Source organism: Trachemys scripta, chromosome 5 (assembly GCF_013100865.1).
Source record: "Trachemys scripta elegans isolate TJP31775 chromosome 5, CAS_Tse_1.0, whole genome shotgun sequence".
NCBI lineage: Eukaryota > Metazoa > Chordata > Testudines > Emydidae > Trachemys > Trachemys scripta.
In genome coordinates this window covers 96731165-96744606 of record NC_048302.1, presented here as the reverse complement: position 1 = coordinate 96744606, position 13442 = coordinate 96731165, and the positions used below count along the sequence as shown (strand labels likewise).

Sequence of the window (13442 nt, the reverse complement as noted above, 5' to 3'; positions counted from 1 at the left end):
TTCTCATAAACTGTGAGTAATACTAGTTCTTTGAATTTTTTTTTAATATTATTTCTGCATATTTACACAAGTTTACACTGAGAAAGAGCCTTTGTCAATGCCTTACTCTAGATAAGCTTGATGTGAAAGTATACTACTCTGGCTCCTTTGGGAGTTGGATTTAGAAGGCCAAACAGAACATGTGATTTGTTAAACAAGAATTAGCATTTTTTATCCTGATAAAACCTGAGACTTATTTATTGTCAGGTTTTGAGCTGTCCTCTTGTTTTAGAAGGTTCACTTTAATGAAAACTTGGATTTGCTATATTTAATTTACACCTAAGGCGTTGACCCTGTAAGCAGATGTTTTTGGGTTGAAATAAATGGCATTCTATTTACACAAGGGCCTTAAAGGCTTGAGACCTAAATAATTAGTACTATTTATTATTAGGACTATTATATTAGTGTTACTCAGCTATTTTGCAGCTATTCTGTTACCAGAGTAATACCAGTAATTTACAAGTTATGAATTTGACTGTAAATGGATAGTTCTAACATTTAAAGGGACACTGTCAACCTCAAACAATGACTGAAGTAGTTTCAAGTGCTACATATGCCTCTGAATCACCATTCCCAATTTTTATAGTCTTCACAATGATCCTTTTCTCTTACCTGTTAAGGTGTGAAAACTCCACCCAGGCAGAAAAAAACTATTACAATCCTGCCTGGGGCCTTCGGGTTCAACCCTTATATATTCACTACTACTACAAAGTAAACTAATTAGGAGGAAAGCTGTTTCATTTTCATTTTTCAGTAACCGTCCTCATAGGTGTGATAGAAGTGATTTTTAAGTTAGTTGTATCCTTTTGACTATTCCACCATGACTTAAATTTAAACTAATGACTTGTTAACGTACCTGAGACCTTAGTTCCTTTGGTGCTGCTGACACATTTGTCATAATAAATATGAAGTGCTCTACATATTCTGCATACATCAAATATTAGTTATAAACCTACAACACTCATGATACGTGTATGTAAACGTGACTTTTTTGTTTAGCCAAGTCTTTAAGCTTTAGTATCCCTTGCAAATAAGTAACTGTTAATGCTGTAATCACAGATTTCTGCTGTAACTTTTTCTAAAATGGATAATAAAGAGAAATATGCATGGACTACTTGTTTAAGCTATGCAAATATTCAGTATGTACACACAATAGAAATCACTTTGCAGTATAAATGTTGTTGGGATGAACTAGGTGACCATATAAGGTTTTCTGTCTTTATAGTTTCTTTGACTAAATATACAGAGGAATTAAACTTCCTGGGGACTTATTAACCCAATCTTTTATTAAAGGGACATATAAATTTGTTTAAGAACATTGTAGAATGTGAAGATTTTATGAAAATCTAAAATTTTCACAGCTGTTTATACTTCAGTGAAAAGTTTAGTTGGGATTTAAACACATTCTTGTCCAGTATTTTCAACCCAAACATAATTACAGCCAGTGTGCATGAAAACCAGACAATGACTCCGACTAATCTGTATTTGTTGTCCACACTAAAGTGCAAAAAGTAATCACAATTGATAAAAAAAGGTAGACTTCACTTTCAGTTTTAATAACTAAGTCTGTATGTAATTTCCAAAATTATTTAACCTTACTCGTTTTAATCTCCAGGAAATATATCAGGGTGCTAGTTATAAAGATATTCTCTTCCAAGATGATGTATTGGTTTTTGGTTTCAATTGTCTACCTTGACTTGAGCAAATGGTACTGTTTCAACCAAAAAAAGCATTTCCATAGAAGAGCAAATCTAAGAGTTGGGCTTAAACTGACATTTGTGTTTCCATGTAAATTTTACAGGTATTCAATAAACACTCAATTCCTAAATTCTGTCTAGGACCAGAATGTCAAGGATATTACTATCTCCCATTCTTTGAAACAGAAACTTAATTAAGAAATTGTTTGAAAGTAACTTGTTTGCCCCTGGTTCTTCCGTTTTTAAATTACCGTAAGTTCCCTGGTTCATTCAGAGCTGTAAAAACCCAAACCATGAAATAACTTTCATATTCTGGTTCACCAGCTCTCATGGATTGCAAAGCAAACTGCTTGTCTTTACAGAAAACTCCCACCACCACTTAACTCCTGTATTTTATTTTAAATACTTTGTGCTATTTTAAACAAACAATATTATGGTATGTTTAGTTTGAGTTAGGACATATTTTGTCTCAAAACGAGCTACTGATTCTCCTATAAACTTCCTTGAAGTTTTTTAATGTTTGTTGTAAAATCTACCACTTTCCTTTTATCATGTAAACTGCACCAATATGCAGCTTAAATACAAGACATCTGTGACAGAGTGAGAATTTTTTGTAACATTTTTAATGTCTATGTGTGCCTCAGGTTCCTCCGTACTTCATATTGCCACCCAACGAGAGCAAAAGGATTAACACTGCTCCTGGAACGGTGTCACCTTGCTGTCTAAGTGGAATGAATGCTTGTCAAGGAACTGGTTGAAAGTGACTAGATCAACAGAAGGTCCAGAGAGACAATGCAAGGCCATCTGACTGAAAGATCAGTGCTCAAAAGTGGGAAGCTCCAGCGGGTAGGGTTGCGAACTCAGCCATGGCCCTGCCTGGAGAACAAGGACTGAGAGGTCACCAGCAAAGGATAAAGAGTGGGCTTCTGGAAGAAGCTGGCTTCTCCCTCTCCTGGAACTGTTAAAGGGAGAGAGAGATAGGAACCAAGCTATCAGGGGGGTAACCTTGTTGTTTTTGTAGATACAGACTAACACGGAGTCTGGTGGCACCTTAAAGACTAACAGATTTATTTGGGCATAAGCTTTCGTGGGTAAAAACCTCACTTCTTCAGATGCATAGAGTGAAAGTTACAGATGCAGGCATTATATACTGACACATGGAGAGCAGGGAGTTACTTCGCAAGTGGAGAACCAGTGTTGACAGGGCCAATTCAATCAGGGTGGATGTAGTCCACTCCCAAAAATAGATGAGGAGGTGTCAATTCCAGGAGAGGAAAAGCTGCTTCTGTAATGAGCCAGCCACTCCCAGTCCCTATTCAAGCCCAGATTAATGGTGTTAAATTTGCAAATGAATTTTAGTTCTGCTGTTTCTCTTTGAAGTCTGTTTCTGAAGTTTTTTTGTTCAATGATAGTGACTTTTAAATCTGTAATAGAATGACCAGGGAGATTGAAGTGTTCACTTACTGGCTTATGTATGTTACCATTCCTGATGTCCGATTTGTGTCCATTTATTCTTTTGCGGAGGGACTGTCCGGTTTGGCCAATGTACATGGCAGAGGGGCATTGCTGGCACATGATGGCATATATAACATTAGTGGATATGCAGGTGAATGAGCCCTTGATGGTGTGGCTGATGTGGTTGGGTCCTCTGATGGTGTCGCCAGAGTAGATATGGGGACAGAGTAGGCAACGAGGTTTGCTGCAGGGATTGGTTCCTGGGTTGGTGTTTCTGTGGTGTGGTGTGGTGCGTAGTTGCTGGTTAGTATTTGCTTCAGGTTGCGGGGTTGTCTGTAAGCGAGGACTGGCCTGCCTCCCAAGGTCTATGAGAGTGAAGGATCATTTTCCAGGATAGGTTGTAGATCGTGGATAATGCGCTGTAGAGGTTTTAGCTGGGGGCTGTATGTGATGGCCAGTGTTCTGTTATTGTCCTGTAGTAGGTGATTCCTGGGTACCCGTCTTGCTCTGTCAATCTGTTTCCTCACTTCCCCAGGTGGGTATAGTAGTTTTACGAATACTTGATAAAGATCTTGTAGGTGTTTGTCTCTGTCTGAGGGGTTGGAGCAAATTCGGTTGTATCTTAGGGCTTGGCTGTAGACAATGGATCGTGTGATGTGTCTTGGATGGAAACTGGAGGCATGTAGGTACGTATAGTGGTCAGTACGTTTCCGGTATAGGGTGGTGTTTATGTGACCATCACTTATTTGCACTGTAGTGTCCAGGAAGTGGATCTCTTGTATGGACTGGTCCAGGCTGAGATTGATGGTGGGGTGGAAATTGTTTAAGTCCATGTGGAATTCTTCAAGGGCCTCCTTTCCATGGGTCCATATGATGAAGATGTCATCAATGTAACGCAAGTAGAGGAGGGGCACTAGGGGACGAGAGCTGAGGAAGCGTTGTTCTAAGTCAGCCATAAAAATGCTGGCATACTGTGGGGCCATGCGGGTACCCATAGCAGTGCCACTGACTTGAAGGTATAAGTTGTCCCCAAATCTGAAGTGGTTGTGGGAGAGGACAAAGTCACAAAGCTCAGCCACCAGGCGTGCTGTGGCCTCAGCAGGGATACTGTTCCTGACAGCCTGTAGTCCATCCTCATGTGGAATATTGGTGTAAAGTGCTTCTACATCCATGGTGGCCAGAATGGTGTTTTCAGGAAGAACACCAATGCATTGTAGTTTCCTCAGGAAGTCGGTGGTGTCTCGAAGATCACTGGGAGTGCTGGTAGCGTAGGGTCTGAGGACAGAGTCCAAATAGCCAGATAATCCTGCTGTAAGAGTGCCAATGCCTGAGATGATGGGGCATCCAGGGTTTCCGGGTTTATGGATCTTGGGTAGCAGATAGAATACCCCTGGTTGGGGTTCTGGGGGTGTGTGTCCATGTAAATTTGTTCCCGTACTGTAGCTGGGAATTTCTTGAGCAGATGGTGTAGTTTCTTTTGGTATTCCTCAGTGGGATCAGAGGATAGTGGCCTGTAGAACGTGGTCTTGGAGAGTTGCCTGGCAGCCTCTTGTTCATAATCCGACCTATTCATTATGACTACAGCATCTCCTTTGTCAGCCCCTTTGATGATAATGTCAGAGTTGTTTCTGAGGCTGTGGATGGCACTGCGTCCTTTGCGGATTATGTAACAGAGGAGGAGAAGGACTTTGGAGTATTGGTTGATCACAGGATGACTATGAGCCACCAATGTGATATGGCCGTTAAAAAAGCTAATGCGGTCTTGGGATGCATCAGGCGAGGTATTTCCAGTAAAGATAAGGAGGTGTTAGTACCATTATACAAGGCACTGGTGAGACCTCATCTGGAATATCGTGTGCAGTTCTGGTCTCCCATGTTTAAGAAGGATGAATTCAAACTGGAACAGGTACGGAGCAGGGCTACTAGGATGATCCAAGGAATGGAAAGTCTTATGAAAGGAGACTGAAAGAGCTTGGCTTGTTTCGCCTAACCAAAAGAAGGCTATCGGGAGATAGGATTGCTCTTTATAAATATATCAGAGGGATAAATATCAGGGAGGGAGAGGAATTATTTAAGCTCAGTACCAATGTGAACACAAGAATAAATGGATATAAACTAGACATTAGGAAGTTTAGACTTGAAATTAGACTAAGGTTTCTAACCATTAGAGGAGTGAAGTTCTGGAACAACCTTCCAAGGTGAGTAGTAGAGTCAAAAGACGTATCTGGCTTCAAGACTAAGTTTGATAAGTTTATGGAGGGAATGGTATGATGGGATAGCCTAATTTTGGCAATTAATTGATCTTTGATTATTAGCAGTAAATATGCCCAATGGTCTGTGATGGGATGTTAGATGGAGTGGGATCTGAGTTACTACAGAGAATTCTTTCCTGGGTGCTGGCTGGTGAGTCTTGCCCACATGCTCAGGATTTAGCTGATCACCATATTTGGGGTCGGGAAGGAATTTTCCTCCAGGGCAGATTGGCAGAGTCCCTGGAGGTTTTTCGCCTTCCTCTGCAGTGTGGGGCACGGGTCACTTGCTGGAGCATTCTCTGCACCTTGAGGTCTTTAAACCATGATTTGAGGACTTCAATAACTCAGACATAGATTAGGGGTTTGTTACAGGAGTGGGCAGGTGAGATTCTGTGGCCTGCATTGTGCAGGAGGTCAGACTAGATGATCATAATGGTCCCTTCTGACCTGAAAGTCCATGAGTCTAGTATCGGGGGTAGCTGTGTTAGTCTGTATCCACAAAAAACAACAAGGAGTCCAGTGGCACCTTAAAGACTAACAGATTTATTTGGGCATAAGCTCTCGTGGGTAAAAAACTCACTGTCAACACTAGTTCTCCACTTGTGAGGTACTCCCTTCTCTTCATGTGTCATTATATAATGCGTGCATCTGTAACTTTCACTCCATGCATCTGAAGAAGTGAGGTTTTTTACCCACGAAAGCTTATGCCCAAATAAATCTGTTAGTCTTTAAGGTGCCACCGGACTCCTTGTTGTTTTTATGGTCATCCGAGTTGGGCTTGCAGGGCCAAAAATTGCTATGTAGATGTTCAGGCTTGGGCTCAAGCTCAAATGTCCACACAGCAATTTTTAGCCCCTGAGCCAACTGATCTGGCTCAGCCATGGGTTTTTTTTATCCCCATGTAGAACTAATCTCTGAGCTAACCCAAGAACTTTGATTCTATATGCTAGGTGACTAATAAATTGTTACCCTGTTTTGAAAAGGCTGCCTGATGTTTCTGCAGTGAGAGCACTGCGTGCTGAAGTACAGTACAAGCCTCCCACGGGGGGCTGGTTTAGCAGGATTTGCTGCCAGGCGCCACAGAGAGACAGAGATTGCCGCTGCCCGAAGGCCCAGTCCAGGGATGGGCAAACTTTTTGGCCTGAGGGCCACATCTGAATAGGGAAATTGCATGCAGGGCCATGAATGTAGGACTGGGGCAGGGGGTTGGGGTGCGGGAGGGAGTGCAGGGTGTGGGAATGTGTGTGGTGTGCAGGAAGGGGCTCAGGGCAAGTGGTTGGGGCAGAGGAGGGGTGTGGGATGTATGAGGGGGGTCAGGGCTGGGGTGCAGGAGGGATGTGAGGTGCGGCAGGGGGCTCAGGGCGAGGGGTTGGGGTGCAGGAGGGTTCAGGCTCCAGCCTGGCGCCGCTTACCTGGAGTGGCTCTGGGGTGGCAGCAGCACACACTGGGGCCAGGGCAGGCTCCCTGCACGCCGCTCCCGGAAGTGGCCAGCACCACATCCCTGCAGCCCCTGGGGGAAGGTGAGCAGAGCGTTCTGCACGCTGTCCTCGCCTTTGGGTACCTCCCCCGAAGCTCCCATTGGCTCCCCGTTCCCGTCCAATGGAAGCTGCGGGGGCGGGGGGGCTTGCCTGCAGGCAAGGGCAGCCCTTTGCCCCCACCACCACCTTCCCCAGGGGTCACAGGGACGTGGTGCCAGCAACTTCCGGAAGCGATGCGGGGCCACAGGGGTGGCAATCCCATGGGCTGGATCCAAAGCCCTGACGTGCCAGATTTGGCCCACAGGTTGTAGTTTGCCCACCCCTGGCCCAGTCTCAGGCCAGCCCCTCTAGAACTGTGTGGGTCCTTGGGGCCTGGCACACTGAAGAGGTCACTCCCAAAGAACTGGTTACAGGCTACGGCATACATCAGACCTTGTGGATCTGTGACGGTATCTACCAAAAATAACCACAGTATGTTAGACTGATGAGTAATGCGGTGACACTAGTAGTGGAGTGTCCAAAGCAGTCTACAAAACAGCTAAACAGCTAAACTGCAATCCATTGGTGCTTTCTTTAGTATATAGGTATGGCTCAGTGACACTAATGATTTTTAACAGACAAGAGACAATGGGTTATTTGTCTTTAATGGCTGGGTAAGTGTTCTTGTTTCCATTGCTGGTGAACTCAAACAAGCATCTTCTATTTATCCATCAAGCACTGTTCATGCAAACACTATGGCTTGTCTTTTGATAATAACCTTGTGACCATAAGGCAGTTATCTGTAGGCTTTTAACTTCAAAATTTGTTTCCCTGTGTTAACACAATGCTCCATTCTCTTGCTGCAAATCATCCTTTGATCCCCATATCAAGGCAGAAGTAGCTTTCTTCAATTGTTTAAAATTAGTTTCTCAGCAAATTGCCAAAGCTTGAAGATAATAGCATATAAGCCACATGAACACACTTTCTGAATAAAGGCTTAGATTTGAGTGCTTACTTTACCTTAAAGCGACTACACTAAAAGACTGTATATATCCTTCAAGTGTCCTCTGTTTACCATCTTCAGCATTGCTATATTAGCCTTCAAATTCTTCTTCAGACATCCCATTTTTTCCAGAGGAAAAAGATAATCTCGTTAGAAACTATTGGACTGTTATAGGTGGCAAATCCAAAACTGTTAGCCTGAAAAGGACATCACTATGTACGGATAAAACTATTTTTGCATTATATGAAGCTAAAAATAGGAGAGGCAAAATGGAACTTACTTCATGCCATATATATCTGGGACTAGCACCCAAAAAAACCAACCCCAATAGGCCTGGTCTACACGAGACTTATGTCAGGAGCATAAAGAGGTGTGATCCCTGACTGTTTCAGCAGAAGCCCCTAGTGTAGACCATATTATACCAGTAAATATGCAGTTTTGCTGGGATAGCTTGTTTTGCTTCTGAGCACTGGTTTTACTACACCAGTACCAAGCATAGCTTCCAGATAGAGTGTGGATGCAATTCTGAGTGCTTTGCTGGTATAGTATACCAGTATTCTTATACAAATAGAATGTTGTTAGAGTAGACATAACCCAGGTAAAACCAGAACAAAACAACTGTCTGACTGGTCCATATCTCTAGTCCAAACCACCGAACTACTTATTAGTTCTAATTTAATCCTAAAATGGACCACTTCCTTCCCTTTTAGTTAGGATGCCAACCTAAAAAGGAAATGTTCTGATTGACCATACTTTTCTAAACGTCATACTGTATATTTTAATATTGGTATATGAAAAAACCTGGCATTATATGCATGCTAACTTCTTGAAATGCTGTCTGAAACTAACATTTTAAAGAGTCTCTTGCCCTCTGATGGATATATAACATCAGCAGCACCAACACTGCTTAAGTGTTGGATTTTTCCTGTGCTTATAAGTGGAGGCCACTGCCATCCAACAGGTAACAGTCAGGTGTGATTCCTCACTTGCCTAGAGGCAGCTCGCCAATCTTTTTTTCCCCAAAAAAATCATAAGGAATAAGCCCCAGTTACATCCACCAAAATGGCTGTCCCGGAGCAAACCCTAAGGACAGACAAGTAAAGCTAACAAACACTGACTTGCACTGAGGTAGGTTTCAAGCCAGGACTAAACTCCAGTTTATAGCAGTTTGCCTATTTTGCAGGAGGGGCTTGCAACAGTGATTGACCACACATGACAAACTCCCATTGTAGACAAGGCCTTAATAATTGGATTCCCTTCCCTTATTTTAAATACTGTTTTCTCTCATGGAAGAATTTCCATGAAGTTTTCTTCTTGCCTTGTTCTCAATAGTTTGTTCCCTTCAAGCAGCTGAAACAGGATAAGCTCTGCCTCTCATGGGCCAACTGCCTCATGCATGTTACTTTTCTTCAGTGCAATCAGTAGTAAAATTAAACTGATGAAGTGTATAACATTTGTCTGGAGTAAACTGAAATAGATGAGAAGCACAAAGGTAATTTTCACAGAGGAACTATGAAGGAAGGATTCCTAATATCCTATATCCAGTTCCAATTCCTATAGTACGGTGTTAAAATAAAAGGACAGAAAATGCAACTATTTTGTGTTCGTGCCCTCTCACTGCAAACATTAGGTAACTAAAGCTGGAAATAGCCAGTTTAAAATGCAACTTTTGGACCTCTTCATATCTAATTCTAGTCCTGCACAAGTCTGGTAGCAGTCTTCCATGGGAAGTAGTATACACTTACAAATTTCATTGTGAAGAGAGCAGAACTCAGTTTGAAACCTTAAGCAGTTTCTCATTACAATTCAAGCAATAGTTATTTAACATTGTGTGACACTTCAGTACAGTAAAGCTAAGACTTATTTTTAGCGTTTGATTTTTTTCCAGTTATGAAAAAATTAATTATGAAGCCTCCCTTGCAATTTCACTTGGCATGACCCACTCCAGTTTGGCTGCATAGTACCTCTTTCCTCCTGAAAATTATTTCAAAAGTATTCCAAGCTCAAGGCATCTGAATACTGTATAAATATATACTAACAAGTTTTCAGAGAATACCAAAGTCCTATGCCCACATCATGCTTTATAACTTAGATCAGTGTTTCCCAAACTTGGGACATCGCTTGCGTAGGGAAAGCCCCTGGCGGGCTGGGCCGGGCCAGTTTGTTTACCTGCCCCGTTCGCAGGTCAGGGCCAAGCCGCTGCTTCCAGAAGCTCCCATTGGCCTGGAGAAGCGAACCACAGCCAGTGGAAGCCGTGATCTACAGAACCTGCAGACAGAGCAGGTAAACAAACCGGCCCAGCCCAGCCCGTCAGGGGCTTTCCCTACACAAGCGGCATCCCAAGTTTGGGAAACACTGATTTAGATTATGGTAGTACCATTTTGGATACCTTCTAAACACCATCCTCTGCCCTGAATAGCACACTACCTTAAAAAAGAAAAAAAATTAACCCGCACCCCAAACACCAGAGAAATCTTTTGCCACAGTAGGGGTGCTATTGCTATTGAATTAATGGAAAATTCTCAGCCTTATTATACAAAGTATCCACTGAGGTTTTGCATCTCAAGACTGTAGGGTAAGACAGTGAAGGTCCCTCCAGCCCTGCTAATCTCAAGGGCTGAGATGGGAGGCTAACAAACTGATTGCGGCCACTTAGTTTGAAATTTGAACCAAATCAGTTTTGCTTTGCAACTTTGGCGATTTGAGTACAAGAATATGAGTGGACACGACCTCTGTGGTAAAACAAGGCCATAGAAGTTTCATCCATTTAATTTTTTAGTTTAGAAAAGCAATTTTAGTTACACAGGGATTCTTCCCAGTTTAGACTTTCATTGGTTTAAAAGTGGTTATCTGCTCATTTGCACCCACATAGTTTCAGGCACACGCAAACTTATATATAAAGTCTTAAATATCAATTTAATTATCCACCCACAAAGAGCTTGGCTACAGAGGAACATTCAGGAAAAATAATCCTAACCATGCATAAACATTCTCATTCACAATTAAAGTGGCCATAAATTGGTTTAGCATAATTCATTTCCAGAATCGAATAAACTAAACCACATTGGGTATAGGACATTTACATGGGACTAAAAAGCCCACAGCTGGCCCATGTCCGCTTACTCAAGGTCATGAGGCTCATGCTCCAGAGCTAAAAACTGCTGTTTAGATGTCAACCCTTGCAGGCTCCCAGAGCTTGGGCTCCAGCCCAAGCCCAAATGTCTATACAGCAGTCTTTTAGCCCCTGAACCAGCTGCCAGGCCACTAGAGGATTTTATCCTTATGTAGACATACCTATTAAACCCACTTTAATTCTGAACAACAGCATCTGAAGATTTAATGCAGGTTAACTAATCTACTTCAAATACACCTCTTTAATTTGGATTAACTTTCCTGCATCTCCCTATGCAGGCAAGACAGCTCAAAAATTGCACCAGTTTGACTAAATTGTTTTAGAACCCTAGCTTTAGTTAAATCAGTGCAAATTACATAGAACAGGCCTAAGATAGATCATATGATCAAGAGATAAACACTTTATTATGAAAAGCAACAGAGGGTCCCGTGGCACGTTTAAGACTAACAGAAGTATTGGGAGCATAAGTTTTCATGGGTAAGAACCTCACTTCTTCAGATGCAAGACTTTATTATGAATGATCTCACTTAACACCATAAATGGGTAACGGGCAGGGAGAGGGGCTAAATATATGCATAAACTAGAACCAAAATAAAGCTGTTTTAATTCACATCTTTAGTTACTTAGGCAAAAATCTATACATAGACACCCTTAATTTGGATAAAGTCTCCTATTTAACTTGATTTTGACTGACACATTAAATTAGGGCACTCAGTCCAAAATAAGTATCCATATACAAACATACTGAAACACCTAAAATTGTGAATTAAAACAGAATAATTTATTTTGGTTCCAGTTGGTGTGTAGACAGGACACCCTAGCACTCTAACAGTGTCCTAAGACAAGGAGGAGTACTTGTGCTGATACAGACTAACACAGCTACTTCTCTGAAACCCGTGTCCTAAGAGGGGCACCACCGCCAAGGAGGGCACACAGGATCACATGTAGAATACAAACTTAATCCACTTTAATATCTCCAATATGTGGAGCTTGGCGGGTGGGAGTTTGAAAGAACGACTCGCCCCTAAAACACTCACAGAAAGGCCAGAAGGCCCTCCCAGAGGAGAAGTCACTAACCCCCACAACTGACTTTAGCAGCCCAAGGAAACGTTTCCCCCTCTCGCAGCAGCGCTCCCTCACGTTTCCCAGAGGAATAAGCAAGGTCTCTGCCCCAACCATCGCTTTGAGCAGCAAGCGCCAGGACACTCGCTGCAACGCCGCTCACTGCTGCGGGCCTGCGGGAGCTTACCGACGCAGGGGGGGAGGGGGGCAAAGGGAGATGGGGCGGTGGGGGGCAACCGGCCGGGTCGCAGCCTCGTTTCAGGGCGCGGTGCGGGAGCCCGCCCAACCGGACCGCGCTAAGTCCCACGCCTGACCGCGCTGGGGTCCCACGGGCCTGCCGAGCGGGAGAGCTTCCGGCACCCACTCCCCGGGGAGAAGGGGGTGTCGGGGCCAGCTACCCCGCTCCCGCCGCGCTCACCATGTTGCCGGGGGTGGTTTAGCTCGTTAGCGGGTAATAGCGGGGAACCTCCTGCTCCATCCCCCCTTCGCGCCAACGCCAAACGCGCGGCGCGTGGGGGTGACGTCACTCACGCGACGGCTGAGGCGAGTGCGGATTGGAGGCGAGGAGGGGACTAGAGGGGGGGCGGGGAGGGGACTGGATGGGGGTAGGCTGGACAGTGGAGGGGCAGGGGTGTGGGACTGGATCCTGTTAGATATTTAAGGGGATGTGGCAGACACAGGGTGACAGATGCCTAATCCAGGTGCGTGATTTCCTGCTGGGCACCTTACCTCTCAGTTTGCCTGGGAAACGTGTTGAAGTCTTTTGTTTACAATCACGTAGCGTTATAGATAGGGTCCTACCACGTTTGTGGTCCGTTTTGGTCAATTTTACAGTCATAGGAATTTAAAAATCATAAATTTAATGATTTCAGCTATGTAAATCTGAAATTTCATGGTGTTGCATTTTTAGGGGTCTGGACCCAAAAAGGAGTTGGGGGGATTGCAAGGTTATTGTAGGGAGGGTTGCAGTACTGACACCCTTACTGCTGCTGGTGGGGTGCTGCCTTCAGAGCAGGGCATCCGGCCAACAGCCTCTGCTCTCCAGCCACCCAGTTCGGAAGGCAGCACAGAAGTAAGATTAGCAATATCACTATCCCCCCCCCCCCCCCCCCAAAACCCTTGTGACCCCCCCCCCCCCGAAACTCCTTTTTGAGTCAGGACCCCCAATTTGAGAAATGCTAGTCTCCCCCATGAAATCTGTATAGTATAGGGTAAAAGCCCACAAAAGATCAGATTTCATGGCTGTGACTTTGATAGGACCCTAGTTATAATGAAATTATTATTTGAAATGTAGTTTAAAACCATCACCAAGTCCAGAACAGTGAAATGCCTCAACCCTGTCCT

General features: G+C 43.7%; 1 protein-coding gene across 1 annotated transcript in view; it reads right to left on the bottom strand.

Annotated features, from left to right (window-relative positions):
* RFC1 (replication factor C subunit 1) overlaps positions 1-12641 on the bottom strand; it is a 78722-nt gene extending 66081 nt beyond the window's left edge. The window contains exon 1 of the mRNA XM_034771257.1: positions 12517-12641. Within this exon, the coding sequence (XP_034627148.1) occupies positions 12517-12519 (3 nt within the window). The 5' untranslated portion in view covers positions 12520-12641. The remainder of the gene's footprint in view (positions 1-12516) is intronic.
* Positions 12642-13442: the final 801 nt, after the last annotated feature.